The sequence below is a fragment of the Triticum dicoccoides genome, chromosome 2A, assembly GCF_002162155.2.
Source record: "Triticum dicoccoides isolate Atlit2015 ecotype Zavitan chromosome 2A, WEW_v2.0, whole genome shotgun sequence".
Classification (NCBI taxonomy): Eukaryota; Viridiplantae; Streptophyta; class Magnoliopsida; order Poales; family Poaceae; genus Triticum; species Triticum dicoccoides.
In genome coordinates this window covers 444,269,194-444,287,145 of record NC_041382.1, presented here as the reverse complement: position 1 = coordinate 444,287,145, position 17,952 = coordinate 444,269,194, and the positions used below count along the sequence as shown (strand labels likewise).

The following is a 17,952-nucleotide window of genomic DNA, read 5'->3' as shown; positions in this document are numbered from 1 at the left end:
TGTAAACCTCACGCGCTTGTTGCTGCCAAAGTGGTTTCCCCTTTGCCACGCACGCATATGATCCTGATCCTGTCCAGGCCAATCACCCCTCGCTCCAACGCATATAGCCGACGACGCGCACGGAGCCATTGACAGAGACCGTCGCCGCCAGGCAGAGCTGCTCTTTGGGAAGCTTTACGTGCCCGGAGAGCAAGCGGGCTCAGCAGCCAGAGGTCATGCTGGCCTGATAGGGGGCGTGGGGAGGCAGAGAGGTATTACAGCCTGATTCCCAGCCTTACCGAAGCTCGAGCCACGGCTCAGCTCAAGTGGCGGCGACGGCCGGCACGGGAGGTGGCTTGAAGCCTTAGGGGAGGGGTGTGCCCGTGGCACAGGAGGTGGCGATGGTCGGGCGCAGCGACGGGGAGCTCTTCTGGCACGGCGAGGACGGCCATGAGTTCTGGCTCGGTTCAAGGAATGTGTGGCGGGGGCGGTGCGGCCAGAGAGGTCACCGGCGTCGACTTTGGCGGTGGCAGGAGGTAACATTGGTAAGGAAACTTCCTCCTGCCACTTTTTGATGGGATAGGGAGAGGATAAGGAGGGAGCAAATTCTGGTGAAGTATAGGCAGAATTTGCTCCTCCCTAAACTTAACTCCTAAAATTTATTAAACGTTTAAGGGAAGGACAGACAGTGTCAACTCCCTAAAGATTATACAGATTTGTGTGGGAAGGCGTAGGGATGATCTAACTCTCTCAAAGTACCCACTTTTCTTGCAAGCGAGAATGTTCTGCTCCAGAGCCAGGACCAGAAACAAGCATAACTGCTAAGTTCCGGAAATGGAGTGAGAACCGTTAAAACAATGCAGAATTTTTTTTTGACCTGAAAAACAATGCAGAATTATACTCAGTTGGGGAATTTAAGTGATTCCAAGAAACATATTCTCACAGTACCACTTAACAGCTAACAAAAAGAACTGGACTCACTCTTTCCCCTCACCTTTTTTGTTAAAACAAACTTGATACTGAATCTCAATATCTCGTATAAAACATTATGTTGTCAGAACCAAACTTATAGCAGTACTGTATCAATCCCTCACCTTTAACACCCTTAAGGTATGTAAACTACTATATGCCAATCATGGTGTGGTATCATAGGAATAATGAGGCGGTATGTGTGTACCTTTAGTAATTTTAGATGAAAAGCAGTAAACTCGTCCTCTCCATGGGGCAGCAGTTGCCTAAAAAGCCAGCCACCAACTACACGAACATCTGCTGATATATTAGCCCTGCTGAAAAGGGTGACTAATGCATCGAGCACCTACAAAACAATCAATGCACACATGAACATAACAGAGTAAGCATCCACATGAAAAAGCATAACATCAACCTTCAACTACAAAATATAGAACTGAATGTGAGCAACCAGTCATAATAAATCATTAATCATGTCAAGGAGACTAGCATGGTAGATTGAAAGATGCAACAATCATAAGAACACATGTTGTATCAGATTGTGAGTCTAAAGCAGTAAAATGTGCACCAACAGTACCCAGACTAGTTCATGCACTGATACAAAACCAGTTGAATCAAGTAGCAAGTCCATTTTACATCAGGGAGCTTGTTTACTCTACACCGATGTGCGTCCTGTCTACTCCGTGTTGTGGACATAAAGCCACCACCTCTAAAACAGCAACCGGTTTTGGAATTCCCAGGCGAAACATGTACTAGAGGACACTGAGGGGGTTAAATGGATCACGTTGGATTGGTTTTCTTTTCAATTATCAGGTGGGGCACAAGCAAAACCAGCACGAGAAAGATCTATAATTAAAATTATACTTCACAGCTAAAGAACTGAATATGTGCACAAGGCTCAACAAATAAACCTGATATCTGTGAACTTTAGAAGTCAATTGTCGTGGATGATGACACTGTAACCCATAATTACTCTGTGGAAAGAGGACCAAAAAATGTTTAGTTCGTAAAATACTCGCCATAGACATGAATAGAATAGCTGAGCAATTAAAAGAATACATGGAATATGACAGGAACTAAGGATTATCACTCTGAGTAACTACATTGATAAAAACATATTAATAATGTTCCTGGATACTGCATCTAAGGACAGACTGTCACAACAATCTTGCTGATTCTATTGTACGACACAAAGTCCACACATTACTTCGGCAGGTAGATCAGTGAATGTAAGGGAGCTTGTAACTATAAGAAAAATGGTAGCATTTCTGCTCGCACGAATGCACAATTGTGGTTCCCCTCGTCCAGGGTGCCCAGGTCGCCAGCCTCCCCTTCCCCTTCCCCCCTAACTGCATCCGCACGCCCTCTTGCGATCTCTTCCTCTTGTGTGCCCCAAATTTGACTGTTTCTTGAGTGGCGGCTGCAATGGGCAGGTGGTAACACAGGGGGGTATCTTGAATTTTCCTGTTCAATAGTGGTTTTCCCCAAATCCTCCTTGATCATTCCATCTCTCTCAGCTCCAAGCTGCACCTGCTTCTCCCCCAGCAGCTCACTCAATTGTGGCTCCCCTGGTCCAGGGTGCCCAGGTCACCAGCCTCCCCCTTTCCCTTCCCCCTGATTGCATCTGCACGTCCCTGCTCTTGCAATATCTTCCTCTTCTTGCATGCCCCAAATTTGATTGTTTCTTGAGTGGTGGTGACACAGTGGGATATTTTGAACTTCTTGTGTTCTTGGAATCGAGCACATGTAGGAGCTGGAGCAGAGTAGCAGGTGAAGATGAGCACCACCGTCTCGCCTTGCTCCCAACAACCTCAAGTACATGCCCATCCACACCTGACTCCTTGCTTTCCTGTATCTTGCGCAAATAGGCAGCTTGAGATGGTGCATGTGCACATTTAGCATATATGCAGATGGTCAGGGCCTGGGGAGGTAAGATGAGGGGCGATGGTTGCCCCAAGCATAATAGATCTGTGTTTCCGTATCCCTCCTCTCTTCAGCCACCGTCCGGTTGTGCGCTTGCTCTACCACTCAGTTCTCTTGAGCAGCAGGCCAACAGCAGAGGGATAGCGCCTCAAAGATGCTGAGCATGGCAGTGTAGTCCGAGAAGGTTGACCACTTCTCTACTGGAGGCCACACCAATGTGAGTGAAACTGAGGAAGGATGGGTGAGAGGAGGGAGGATACAAGCAACCTGTGTAGCAGCTGGCCACTGCCATAGCACAAAGAGGAGAGGAAGAGATGAAGAAGACAGTGATGAGCCATCACATGACAATGAGGCACTGACAACGTGCTAAGACCAAGGTGACGTGGAGACCACGTGAGGAAAAAAGAGTCAAGGGAGAAGTAATCCAGTGTTGATACTTGGAGACAGTATGAGACAAAAAAGTTTGAGGGGTTATCCTGACAAGATGAAAACGGTGAGTAATATGCACCTTTGCATTAAAAAAATGCCCAGCATTGGTAGTGCAGGATCAGATACAAAAATGAGGTGGGACGAGATGGTATCAGAATTAGGGCTTGAGCGAAGGGATGACAAGGCTAACCACCATGCGTACTGAGGCTCCATACTGGAACTAGAAGGCACACAGAATCCCAAAAATATTGGTATCTTCCTATCGATAGTTCGATATGCCTTGACTTTCTTGGCTACCAAGGTTCACCCGTGCCCATAAGACAAATTTCTCTAATTTGTTTCTCATAACACCGTGCGTGAAATTCCAATTGCAAGCGTTAAGTTAATTCCATTGACCACTCCACCTTACATGAGAGACAAGAACATATTTTTGGTCGTTTAACAAGCCAAAGGTTACATGCTATTACAGGAAAGTGTGGTAACCTGATTGCGCACCAGAAAGTCAATCAGAAAAATGCTGGCTAAGTAACAGACTGCAGTAAGTCTAGAAAATGTATACCTGAAGCTTCCTTATATAAATATCAAAATCACTGCAGATGCTATCATCTGCAACACCACTACTTGATGAAAATAGCTGCCTTTCAGCTGTATCTTCACCAACCAAAGCTTGCTACAGGTAGTGAGTGCAAGTGTCAGAAAATTGAATTAAAATGCAGCACTGTAACGAAGTTATGAAATACGATCCAACATTTGATCTGTCCGATAACAGCACACTTAACAGGACAAAATTTAAATAAGGGGAGGCTGTGAGGTAACAGATGACTTAAACCAAGTCTTTAAGTAAAATATCCAAATTGACTATGGCCAGAATATGCACCGAGTGGACCATTTTGTTTCACGCGTTAAGTCATTAAGTGCCTTGTTAGTTGTCTGCTCTCTCCATCTAGTGCCCATCATTTAAATGCAAGAATAAGTACATAATGGATCGTTTCTCGTGTCCAAGCCAACTTAATGAGGGTAACTCTGGCTGGTAACACATTTGAATTCTCGTGCCAAGAGTTGTAATATTTTGTACTCCTCTGTTCAAATACATGGATTTTCGTTGGGGCGTAAACGCGCTACATCGGAACCCGGGTGTGGTGGAAAATGGGCAAGGGCCGGGCCGTCACCCCCAAGGTGGCGCGCTGTATCTTGATCCGGATACGGTGGCAAGTGAGCGAGGATCGGGTCGTCGCATCCTTAGTGGCGCGCTACATCGGCGCCCGGATGTAGTGGGAAATGGGCAAGGGTCTTCGCATTTGACTCGACGAGTGCGAAGGGTAAGGAAGCTAGCCGAGCCTAGGAGGATTCACTTAGGTAGCTGGAACGTAGGGTCTCTGACAGGGAAGCTTCGGGAGCTAGTTGATGCAGCGGTGAGGAGAGGTGTTGATATCCTTTGCGTCCAAGAAACCAAATGGAGAGGACAGAAGGCGAAGGAGGTGGAGGATACCGGCTTCAAGCTGTGGTACACAGGGACGGCTGCAAACAGAAATAGCGTAGGCATCTTGATCAACAAGAGCCTCAAGTATGGAGTGGTAGACGTCAAGAGATGTGGGGACCGGATTATCCTAGTCAAGCTGGTAGTTGAGGACTTGGTTCTCAATGTTATCAGCGCGTATGCCCCGCAAGTAGGCCACAATGAGAACACCAAGTGGGAGTTCTGGGAAGGCCTGGAAGACATGGTTAGGAGTGTACCGATTGGTGAGAAGCTCTTCATAGGAGGAGACCTCAATGGCCACGTGGGTACATCTAACACAGGTTTTGAAGGGGCGCACGGGGGCTTTGGCTATGGCATCAGGAATAAAGAAGGAGAAGATGTCTTAAGCTTTGCTCTAGCCTACAACATGATTGTAGCTAACACCCTCTTTAGAAAGAGAGAATCACATCTGGTGACTTTTAGTAGTGGCCAACACTCTAGCCAGATTGATTTCATCCTCTCGAGAAGAGAAGATAGGCATGCGTGCCTAGATTGTAAGGTGATACCTGGAGAGAGTGTTGTACCCCAGCATAAGCTGGTGGTTGCTGACTTCCGCTTTCGGATTCGTGTCCAGCGGGATAAGCGTGCCAAAGTCGCTAGAACGAAGTGGTGGAAGCTCAAGGGGGAGGTAGCTCTAGCGTCCAAGGAGAGGGTCATTAAGGAGGGCCCTTGGGAGGAAGGAGGAGATGCGAACAATGTGTGGACGAAGATGGCGACTTGCATTCGTAAGGTGGCCTCGGAGGAGCTTGGAGTGTCCAGGGGAAGGAGAAGCGAAGATAAGGATACCTGGTGGTGGAATGATGATGTCCAGAAGGCGATTAAAGAGAAGAAAGATTGCTTCAAACGCCTATACCTGGATAGGAGTGCAGACAACATAGAGAAGTACAAGATGGCGAAGAAGGCCGCAAAGCGAGCTGTTGGTGAAGCAAGGGGTCGGGCATATGAGGACCTCTACCAACGGTTACGCACGAAGGAAGGTGAAAGGGACATCTATAAGATGGCCAAGATCCGAGAGAGGAAGACGAGGGATATTGGCCAAGTCAAATGCATCAAGGACGGAGCAGGCCAACTCTTGGTGAAGGACGAGGAGATTAAGCATAGATGGCGGGAGTACTTCGACAAGCTTTTCAATGGGGAGAATGAGAGTTCTACCATTGAACTGGACGACTCCTTTGATGAGACCAGCATGCGTTTTGTGCGGCGAATCCAGGAGTCTGAAGTCAAGGAGGCTTTAAAAAGGATGAAAGGAGGCAAGGTGATGGGCCCTGATTGTATCCCCATTGAGGTGTGGAAAGGTCTCGGGGACATAGCGATAGTATGGCTAACCAAGCTTTTCAACCTCATTTTTCGGGCAAACAAGATGCCAGAAGAATGGAGACGGAGTATGTTAGTACCAATCTTCAAGAACAAGGGGGATGTTCAGAGTTGTACTAATTACCGTGGAATTAAGCTGATGAGCCATACAATGAAGCTATGGGAGAGAGTCATTGAGCACCGCTTAAGAAGAATGACAAGCGTGACCAAAAATCAGTTTGGTTTCATGCCTGGGAGGTCGACCATGGAAGCAATTTTCTTGGTATGACAACTTATGGAGAGATATAGGGAGCAAAAGAAGGACTTGCATATGTTGTTCATTGACTTGGAGAAGGCCTATGATAAGATACCGCGGAATGTCATGTGGTGGGCCTTGGAGAAACACAAAGTCCCAGCAAAGTACATTACCCTCATCAAGGACATGTACGATAATGTTGTGACAAGTGTTCGAACAAGTGATGTCGACACTGATGACTTCCTGATTAAGATAGGACTGCATCAGGGGTCAGCTTTGAGCCCTTATCTTTTTGCATTGGTGATGGATGAGGTCACAAGGGATATACAAGGAGATATCCCATGGTGTATGCTCTTTGCGGATGATGTGGTGCTAGTTGACGATAGTCGGACGGGGGTAAATAGGAAGTTAGAGTTATGGAGACAAACCTTGGAATCGAAAGGGTTTAGGCTTAGTAGAACTAAAACCGAGTACATGATGTGCGGTTTCAGTACTACTAGGTGTGAGGAGGAGGTTAGCCTTGATGGCCAGGTGGTACCTCAGAAGGACACCTTTCGATATTTGGGGTCAATGCTGCAAGAGGATGGGGGTATTGATGAAGATGTGAACCATCGAATCAAAGCCGGATGGATGAAGTGGCGCCAAGCTTCTGGCATTCTCTGTGACAAGAGAGTGCCACAAAAGCTAAAAGGCAAGTTCTACAGGACGGCGGTTCGACCCGCAATGTTGTATGGCGCTGAGTGTTGGCCGACTAAAAGGCGACATGTTCAACAGTTAGGTGTGGCGGAGATGCGTATGTTGAGATGGATGTGTGGCCACACGAGGAAGGATCGAGTTCGGAATGATGATATACGAGATAGAGTTGGGGTAGCACCAATTGAAGAGAAGCTTGTCCAACATCGTCTGAGATGGTTTGGGCATATTCAGCGCAGGCCTCCAGAAGCTCCGGTGCATAGTGGACGGCTAAAGCATGCGGAGAATGTCAAGAGAGGGCGGGGTAGACCGAATTTGACATGGGAGGAGTCCGTTAAGAGAGACCTGAAGGATTGGAGTATCACCAAAGAGCTAGCTATGGACAGGGGTGCGTGGAAGCTTGCTATCCATGTGCCAGAGCCATGAGTTGGTTGCGAGATCTTATGGGTTTCACCTCTAGCCTACCCCAACTTGTTTGGGACTAAAGGCTTTGTTGTTGTTGTTGTTGTTGTCTGTTCAAATACATGCCATTCTAGCATCAATTCCTAAATACATGCCATCTCGAATTTCCGAAATCCAAGTAAATAAGCATAAAGCAGTCTTCAGTCATCCACAGATGCCTTATTAAGTTTATACATAAGATTACTGCTATACATGGACATCTAGAAACAATAATTTAGGAATTCTGATGCAATCGGGATGCAAGACCACATCAGAGGAATCAACCTAATTACATTTCCCAAAACAGACAGCAAATGGAAATAAATAATACTCACTAATAGAAGCTTCTTATGCTGCTTTCTTTGAGGCAAAATTCCAAGTGCATCTAACATTGATTCATCAAGTTCTGAAAAGCCAATATGTATGAATGGTTAGTTATATTTCTGGGAAAGCCACAATGATAACAATAATCAGATGAGAATATGTTAAAGACACCTTTTGTCTGCAATAATGTAGCAAATAAGCACAAAGAACCCAAAGCTTGGGAACCATCCCCACCTGTGATATATGATAGCAAGTGTTCCCTGAAAATAACGAAATACACTCATATACAATGATCTCAAATGTGCAATTTCTTAAGGATTACTTCAACATTAAACAAGTAAGCAGCCTTAGAAGTATAACAACAACAAAAATGTGCATCTCTGCGCTAATATCCACAACCAAAAGGTACGGCAAAGCTATGGATTGTCAACATCTACGAAAATACTACTACTTCCAATGCAAAAAAAGGCGACATCACCGAATGCATGTAGTCAAACTATAACTTTGCGAACAACATAGTTGTGAATATTACACACACACACACACACACACATTGGTCATACTCATACTAAGAACATAGGAGTAGATTTGTCTGCGTAATACTTCCATAATGTTGTACTAATTTTATTAGGTTTTATTTCTACAAACAAATATAGCGCAGAACAGTAAATTGATTACAAGAGATGCATTCTGGAGAGTGGAGACCGTGTCATGTCGAAAACATCACTTACTGGGAGCAATCAAACTAGCAAAGACAGAGCTGTGATTCTGTCATGTTTGAGTTAAGTTTCAGCTTCTGGATCAAGTCTGTCATCCTACTAAAAGGAGCTACAGTGTAATCGTTCTATCAATCAATGAAGAATCAATAGTTTCAACTAAGCCTTAGAGCCATGCTGCTAAGGCGTGCTAGAAGAGGAGTGTGCTAACCCCAGTCTTCGGACTCTTGCCCAACTTGACCAGGCAGTATTTTTAGGGATTCTTGCCACCTGGGAGACTTACAAACTTAGGGATTAGAACTACCAATTCAACAGTGAAGGGATCAAAGCATAACCGCATGAAACAACATCAAATGACACATTAACACTATCAATTACCACTCTTAGTACTATCGAAGGGTGGTTAGGTAGGTACTTGTGAAAATTATTATTATGCTAACAGTTTTCTTAGAATGTCTTTTACGCCTCAAAAGAGACTCCCTAAAAAAGAACAAACATTAGAGAAACTAATTTTCTTTCGCTAACCCCGATGGCATAACCAAGCAATGACAGCTTCAGAGATATTATATCCATCCTAATAAGAACTGAAATCAAGGAGTTTGTGTAATAATTCTCATACAGAGCAGCAGCATACCTCAGTGTGTTGCCTTCGCAGAAATCACTTGCTGATGGATGATCAGGCAAACACTGCAAATGTGCAGAAGACGAAGACGTTGGCTTGTCTGCTTTCGATTGATCTTCCGCAGAGGTGTTGCTGACCTGGTTCTCAGATATGCCATGATCATGCTCAGAGGTACAACCATTAGGTGTTCCTTGTTTCCTATCAGGGCAATCAGGCTGATGGAAAAGAGCTGCAGCAACAGTGCTTGCCATATCTTTGTCCTTAAAAATGTGAAGTATGCAGCAAAGCAAATACATGGAAGTACTCACACTTATCCATAAATCCTAGGGAAGAAAAAAAAGGGAACATGAGAAATTACAAAAAACAAGCGTAGGTATCAAAAATATATTATAATGTAATGCAAAAGGTGTTTCTCGCTGTACGTACAGTGCGCTGCCTTTGCAATGATGGGAGTACAATCCGGAATACCAAAAGTTGCAGGATATTTTCAGTGATAAAATTTCCTAGATCAGGGATGCCAGAAGACATAACATCACTGAAATAATACAGGGCATCTTCAATTTGCACAATTGCATCTTCAATGGAGGCCATTAGCACAGGTTCTACATTCCTACAGATCAGAATACAGACAGAAGGCATGAGAATTGCTTTCAAAAGTTGACACTTCAGTGGCCTGTTTATATTCACAAGCTTACCTTGCAGAACGCACAACCAACTTATCCAAGTCGATGCATTGCTTCTGAAAATGTTTGACCATGTCAGAGAAATAATCTGACAGTGGCACTCGCGAAACAAATCTGTTAACAGATTCATCTCCAACTGAAAGGAAGAAGAATTGTGTTATAAGCAACATTAAAAATACAAGTTAGTGCATGAGTAGCTGACCTATAATGTCATTGAGGCCTTAGCAACTTACCATGATAGACATTAAGTGTCAAGGTACGTATAGCAACACGGATCATGCTATCCTCATGGAAAGCAAACTTTAAGGCCTCAACATAGAGAGGAAATGAGATGACCTCATCCTGCATAATAATAATATAGAGAAGATCAGTAAAGAAGGAATTTGAGATTCACATATTGAACCTGACAGGCTCAGCTAATACAAACTTCCTTGCACAAAAATAATAATTAGTAATAAACAGCAATCCAAATAATTTGGTATCTCCAGAAATAGCATATAACTTGGAAATGCTTACAGCATTGCAATTAATGAAATGTGTATGCATAATAAGATTCCTGGCCTCAACGCCATGTCAACTTGGATCTTCAATATCGTGTCAAAAGGAAGATGAAGCGTCCCACACAGGCTAAGGCCCTTGATGTGCGATCTTGTGTATCAAACATTCAAGGCGCTTGATGTGCGATCGTGTGTATCAGACATTCAAGGCATCATGGGTGCAGTAGCAAACTCTTGGGGCCAGTTCACCATGTACAGCTCACAGGCAACTCTGGTCTAGCGGTGGGCCAGACTCGGAAAATCCAGATATGGCAGTATGTTAAACGAAGTGATCCAGCATGGCTCTTTGCAGTCAACTACAAATCTTGGGCACCCAATGGAGTTCAATTCTCCAGATGGCCAATAGGATTATTGTACGGCCGAATGGCTGGCTTTCCCCATGTATCAACATGCTTGTCCTGCGACCATGTAACACCCTAACCCTAATATGCTTAATTCACATCCCACAGATTAGGGTGGGACCACGTATGCATAACACCCCACTTACACTTCCTCGTCCTCATTTCGTGTAGAAGTGTTAATCCGGAAGTGGTACGTTTGGAAGTAGGTATGAAAAACCAAAGCAATCTAACATATCCACGTGGGACTAATCCCATCTTGGGCTGCCACACTAATGGGTTGGTTATTCCACTCACCCCTAAGGGCCGACGCCCACGGCCGCCAGCAGACGACCAAAACAAACCCTCAGTCCTCAGCATCTTGTACCGTGTACCCATCATGAGCCCACACAGCGAGGGACGGTTGATGCTCTGATATCACCCCTGTAATACACCCTGTCCCAGATTCACTTAATACATTGGAGTGGTCTCATATATGCACAGGACCCCACTTGCACTTTCATTATTGCTTTGTGTAAAAGGTTTAACCTGGGGGTGCTGTGTTCGGAGCACAACCAAACCTATCAAACTCTACATGTGGGACTAGTCTCGCCATACAATTGCACATTGGCCACAAGGGCCTCCACACTATGACACTAGTGGGGTATGACAAACCAGAGGCTTTGGAAATTGTGCAATAACTTTTGGTTGGAACATGAGTACTCTCCTGGCTCTGGTCAAAGTTCAACCTCCTGCCACTTGGACATTTTGAAGTGGTGGTCATCCATGATCTGCGACAACTTTTTGTGCCAGTGATCCTTCACGATCCTTGCGGACCACCCACTGCAAGGGTCTCCCTTGTTGATGATCCAAAATGACAGCTTACTACATTTGGCCGTGATAGATGTACTTCCACTGTATACGCTTAAGAGCAATCTTGGGCAGGTAGCATGCACGTCAGGCTAAGGCTTCTACCTACCGTTGGCGTCTAGATTAGTCATTAGAGTGTGTGCTGGCTTTCCCCATCCCTGGGCTTGAATAAGCTGGCTGTTTCTCCAATTCTATCAATGCATCGAGACGTCAAAGTTTGATGCTTTTTCTTGAAAAAAGAATCACAATCCAGTTTGATGGGGCCAGCATTCAATCTGAGGACAGAAGTCCACATTTCAACCCTGAACTAACCCCACGGTTTAATTTACAACCCTGAATTTTGAAACCAGTCGGAATACACCCCCAACTAACCTCAAGGTTCGGAACTCAGCCCTAGTCTTGGTTTTGGGTTGGTCAACCAGTTTTGACCGCAGTCAATGCTGACAGGGCACTGCCAACTCAGCGGCCACTGCCAACTAAGCCTATGGATTGGAGGACTAGTAAACAACAAAAGTGGAATGTTTCTCTGTCTCACTCGCCCCCACGCTGCCCATGTTGTGCCAGCCGCTCTAGCCGCACCCAACCCCGGCCGCCGTGTGGCAACCGTGATGCTTCTCGGCCGTAAAGTGAAGCAGAGTCGCGTCTCAACCGCGGCAGGCGGTGTTGGGGCGCGGCACACTGCCACCACATCATGGAACGTGGACGTGTCAACGCTCCGGCCCAACAGGAGCTGCTCGCCCACATCTCAAAGAAGTGTATGGAGCTGCACACATCAACGACCGAGTGGTGCAGCGCTTGGCGGACACCACGCCACCAAAGGCACGTGACCTGCTTGAACAGCAGGGGGCACGGCGAGTTTTCGCAAGCGTCTGATGCATGAGCAGGTCCAGCATCGGTTACTAGTCATGGGCGGAGTTATTACCTCCTACAGCCGCTATCGAAGCTAGCTTCCGCGGTACTCGCTGCGCAGGACTTCAGCATCGACGGGTTTGAGCTGGCCAAGGGCGTGTCGGTGAACCTGGACGTGGTGTCCATCCACCTGAGCACTTTGACCTGGAACAGTGACCCTGATCAGTGGTCACCAATGATGACCTGACCCTCCCAATCCTTCCTCTCCACTACGATATGCCTCTGGGTCCAAACTCCATAGGGCGTTTGCGTCGTCTCTTCCGCATGTCGCTCCTCGCGGGTGACTATGCCGACACAATCAACTTCTCTCCCCCGAACGAATCGAGCCACAGAAGTCGTCATCCACGCGGCTGACTGAATCAGCTATCGCCAATCCTGCGGCCATGCCGAGCCTTCCCGTGCCCCGTTCTTCAATTCTTTCTAGCCATGTCCTCATCTGGTCATGGCAACACGGATGTGGTCATCAATTTTATGTAGGATGAAGCTGTGACTGAATCCCTCTTTCATCGCCACCGGCAGTCCACCGGGAAGGAATAAACGGTCCTCTTACCCATCGTTGTACTCCAGGTAAACCCATGTGCTCGGGTACGAAAGAGGTGTAGTTGTTGTCAAGAAGAAGTCGCCGGAGCCGCTCTGTTCCACCGCCGAGGTGCGCATGCCTTGTTGTTTGACCCTGCCACAGAGGAGAGGGATTTTTTTTTCTAGGTGGGTCCCACATCGTCCAACATCGTCTGAGATGGTTTGGGCATATTCAGCGCAGGCCTCCAAAAGCTCCAGCGCATAGCTGACAGCTAAAGCGTGCAGAGAATGTCAAGAGAGGTCAGGTAGACCGAATTTGACATGGGAGGAGTCCGTTAAGAGAGACCTGAAGGATTGGAGTATCACCAAAGAACTAGCTATGGACAAGGCTGCTATCCATGTGCCAGAGCCATGAGTTGGTCGCGAGATCTTTATGGGTTTCACCTCTAGCCTACCCGAACTTGTTTGGGACTAAAGGCTTTGTTGTTGTTGTTGTTGTTGTTGTTGTTGTTGTTGTTGCTGCTGTTGTTGATGATGATGATGATGTTGGGTCCCGCATGTAAGGAGCTGATTGGAAGTGCTGACTCGGCAGTCAACACGGTCAAAACCGCTCCGGTGAGTAAAAACCGGGGAGAGGGTTGTTTCCTGAACTGGGTGGTAAGTTTGAGGTGTGGGATGACCGGTGTTGAAGTTGGAGGTTGAATCATAAACCTAGTGACAAGTTCAGGGTTGAAATGTGGACTTCTCTTTCTGAGAAGGCCTATTTACAATTCACAGCAACAAATTTGCCATATTCTACATAGCACACAAATCAATACATCAGAGTAGAATACAAATCTAGTCTAATGATAAAAATAAGCCAAAGAAAAACAACACTGCCTAATATGTATGTGTGCAGTAAAAGGAATTAGATGTGTACATTTTTTGTCTTCACAAGCAAGGAAATTGTATTCTTATTCAACTTTCCACTTATTGCCCTTCATGAGACAAGAATAAAGTAAGCCGACACATAATAATAACCAGGAACCACAAAAAATAATAAGTAATAATTTAAGACGGGGTACAAACCGTAAAAAGGATATGTAGTACGATAGCATCTCATCAATTTGGAAATCAAACGAGTAAGTTATCAAGAAGTTAATGTGCTCGTTGCTGAAAATGTAATCTGTACAAAACATGAACACTTGCAGATTAGATCATTCAACCATTCAGCATTTTACCTGTAATATATGTAACAATAACGATTAACTTACAAATTGAATGCTCGTTCCTTAAATTTTGAATCATGATACTCATTGTCTGCAGCAACTGTAGTGACACTCTGGACAGCTTAGAAATCCTCAAAATACGAGCGAATTCACCCATAATCTGCTTCTCCATGAAAAATCTGAAAGATATACCATATAAATGAATAGATTAGGTTTCTACAACACCGGCCTGCCACTTTCTACTGCATAGCTGCACTATTGGAAACTACATGCTCTCTGCCTAACAGGCTAACACTCACTCAAAAAATAATGGATCGTGCTGGTCGCCATATATCATAAGTTCCGCAATTGATCGCAATGCTTCAACCACAAATTCCTACATGAAAAACATCAGAGCTAACTTGATCAACTGAAATTTCTTAAGACTCCTGGAAATAACAAGGATGAACAGCTCAACCTACCTTATTAGCTTCATAAACAACATGAATCTTTTGTAGCTGATCTGTTAAATATCTACAAATGAAGAATAACACAACACTTACATTAGCATGAATGCATGATCAAGATGCAAGTACTTTTGACTTAAGTGGAAAATAGGATGCAAATCTGGGTGTTGGTTTTCAGTAAATGTATCAAATATAAACGAGAAATATTAAATTTAAAGGTATATGTACAATTATAGATACAATCTGTAACGACATAGTTGAAGAAGAAGACATGTATGAAACATCTATGATAAGATTTTACTTTCTTCCCACTAGAATAAAGGTCTTGTGTTAGTAAACAGCAAAAACTGGGCTTTATGTGGTATTAATAGGCTAGTGTAGCTATTAAAAAGAAAATTGGTACAGATTGAACTTTCTACACAAGGGTAGCGACTAGTATTGCTAATCAAATATGCACTCATTATGTGTCTAATCATTAATATGCAATAATCCATCTGTTTCCTCCGTTGCAGATCACATAGTACTGAAAAGATCTTGTATTGTCACGAATTCCTCTGGTCTCTAAAAGTTATGTGCGAAAAGAGAACACAAACTCACAGTAGTTCTACATACTTGGATGAAGGCACTGATACTCTAAAGGAATAAAATTGAAGAACACACCCTTTTAAGGCTGTGTTTGGCTTTTTGCTGTATTATGAATAATTGGATTTTGGCCAGCCAGCTTTTGCCCATTTCACCGTTTGGCTAACCAACTTTTCTCTACGTTAGTGGCTATTTTTTTCCTAGCAGATTATAGCATAAGTTGAGTGCAGCACAATTCAGCAAACACAAACTGATCCTAAAGCTGGTGCGCACTATACTATGGTTATCAAGGAATAAAAGGACATGAAGCCTCCATTCTACAGTCAGTGCATCATCTGGTTAATAAGTTAACCACTGCCTGAGTCTCCATCCATCAAACAAACACAAGTACGTATACTCGCTTTTCCATTATAAGCATCACCCTTGCGGTGATAAAGCACTAAACCAAGCTGAAAGTGCCGAGAGAACCTTGTAAAACACCAACTGATCACGAATATCTATTAGCCCGGAAGTGAGAAGCAATTGGCTCCACAGTGGGTGCCCTCTGGTTTCTACAAACGCGATCGGATTCGAACAGAATAGAGACGAGACTTTGCACAACCGGCTCGAATCGTGAACTAGACTCCGGCCACCACCGCGGCACAGATCTGCAGGGGGCGGCCTCCGAATACCTAGCGAGACCGGGTGCGATAAAGGTGGGCACGCACCGGAGCTCTTCGATGGAGAAGCGGTTCCTGGTGCGCCAGAACAACCACATGGCCGCGAAGCCGCGGCGGTCGGCGTGGTGAGCGTGGGGGGCAAGCTCGGAGGCGCACGAGGCAGTGCCGACGCTCGGGGATCTCTCACCCTGCGCGGCCCACGGTGCCGCCCCGGCCGCAGGAGGGGGGGCGCATCGCATCCGCGGCGGCGGCGATCGCCGGCGGTGGTTGGGGAGGCAGGGGGTGGGGATCGGGGGCTCGCTTTTTGCTTCTTCTTTTTTTTTTTCTCGCCTCCTTCCGCTGGGTTTTCGCTATCTTTTTCGCCGCCCGGTTGCGTCGTTCGGTTGTCCACTTCGTCGCGCTGGGTTATCGGGGGCAGAAGGCAAGAGGGAAGAGGTGGGGCCTGCGTGGCGCGGTGGAGCAACCGGAATTGCCAGCGGGGTTGCGTATTCCGCTTCGGGTTCTGCTGCCGGATTCTAGCATTTTCTTCGTCTTCTTTTTGAATTTGAAAACACCACCTCATGTATATCGATCAAATTAAAATATTGTTCCAATCATCTGTTACTGCATGCGCTACGCAGTGCGAAATCGGAACGGTTAAAAAGACTTAACTTATAGCTAACTCACGTGTCACCATATTTGCCTTTTGATTACTTTAAAACCTTTGAAGAAGTTTCGTGATGATAAGAAAGATTTTTTCCCGCTTTACATATAAAGCAACCATCACCTAACAAATTGAAACCAACCGATACAAACACACACCACATCACACACACCCAAAACCGGATACAAAGACGTTGAAAACAGCAACACCGCCCCAATAAACTCCTAGCAAATATCATATGATACACTAAGAGTAACTCCAATGGGGCGACCCATTTCGTCCGCCGCCGTCCGTTTGGGTCGGCGCGGACAAAAGAGGCGGCACAACGCGCCGACCCATATTCAAATCGTACGCGCTCCGCGTCCGCGCCGATGCATTTGCGGCCCAAATTTGCGCCCCAAATGCGTCGGCGCCGACGCGGAACGGACGCCTCGCGCGCCTTCTCGCTGCGCGTCCCCACCTGGCGGCCGTCCAACTTCGACGGGCAACATTATTTATGACGACCGCCCACCTTGGGCCCACGCATCAGTGACGGCGGTCGTCCTTTTTAAGCCAGGCGTGCGGCGGGGCTGTCCTTATCCATTGCCACTCGCCCCCATCCCAATCTGGTCACCCCTGCCCCCACGCCGGCGACAACCCTAGCCACCGCCAGCATGGGCTTCTTCTTCGGCATCGGCAGCGGCGGCAAGGGCAAGGCCCCCGCCCGCCATTCCCCTTCCCTCCCCGCCCTCCCCGCCCCGCCGCGCGCTCCCCGGCAGAGGCAGCGCATCAATGTGCCGGTGCACCAGCCCGAGTGGCACTGGCAGCACCGCGTGCCTCTGCCGTACCCCGACACGACGCTGCCGCATGATTGGCATTTGGATCCGGAGAGGATCCCAGTGTCGGCGCCGCCGCAGACGGCTAGGGCCCATACGGAGGAGGTGCGCCGCCGGCGGGCGTTGCTGACGCCAGAGCAGCGCGCCTTACCGCACTACGCCGTCGACTCGCCCTACTGGGCTCGATGGTTCGCCTTCGAGCACGAGAAGGCGAGGCGACGCGGCGTTCGCGGCGTCGACCGCAGCCTGCCGGCGTCCCCGCTCGTCGTCCGTGACGAGTGTTGGGGAACGTTGCAGAAAATTAAAATTTTTCCTACGGTTTCACCAAGATCCATCTATGAGTTCATCTAAGCAACGAGTCTAGGGAGAGAGTTTGCATCTACATACCACTTGTAGATCGCGTGCGGAAGCTTGCAAGGTGATGATGTAGTCGTACTCGACGTGATCCAAATCACCGATGACCTGCGCCGAACGGACGGCACCTCCGCGTTCAACACACGTACGGAACAGCCACGTCTCCTCCTTCTTGATCCAGCAAGGAAGGGAGGAGAGGTTGAGGGAGATGGCACCAGCAGCAGCACGA

The 17,952-nt window shown here is 46.6% G+C and overlaps 1 protein-coding gene across 2 annotated transcripts in view; it reads right to left on the bottom strand.

Annotated features, from left to right (window-relative positions):
• LOC119354837 (protein TRANSPARENT TESTA 9-like) overlaps positions 1-16,258 on the bottom strand; it is a 19,633-nt gene extending 3,375 nt beyond the window's left edge. The window contains exons 1-15 of one of the 2 annotated variants that reach the window (XM_037621584.1): positions 15,960-16,257; positions 14,686-14,737; positions 14,524-14,600; positions 14,270-14,403; positions 14,085-14,181; positions 13,936-13,993; positions 10,078-10,186; positions 9,857-9,980; positions 9,588-9,771; positions 9,174-9,484; positions 7,995-8,083; positions 7,835-7,905; positions 3,860-3,970; positions 1,860-1,922; positions 1,157-1,294 (exon numbers count right to left, since the gene is read on the bottom strand). In XM_037621584.1, the coding sequence (XP_037477481.1) occupies positions 1,157-1,294; positions 1,860-1,922; positions 3,860-3,970; positions 7,835-7,905; positions 7,995-8,083; positions 9,174-9,484; positions 9,588-9,771; positions 9,857-9,980; positions 10,078-10,186; positions 13,936-13,993; positions 14,085-14,181; positions 14,270-14,403; positions 14,524-14,600; positions 14,686-14,737; positions 15,960-16,150 (1,809 nt within the window). In that variant the 5' untranslated portion in view covers positions 16,151-16,257. Of the gene's footprint in view, positions 1-1,156; positions 1,295-1,859; positions 1,923-3,859; positions 3,971-7,834; positions 7,906-7,994; positions 8,084-9,173; positions 9,485-9,587; positions 9,772-9,856; positions 9,981-10,077; positions 10,187-13,935; positions 13,994-14,084; positions 14,182-14,269; positions 14,404-14,523; positions 14,601-14,685; positions 14,738-15,959 lie in introns of both variants that reach the window. The other variant, XM_037621585.1, reaches the window with a different exon arrangement.
• Between the last annotated feature and the right edge of the window lie 1,694 nt (positions 16,259-17,952).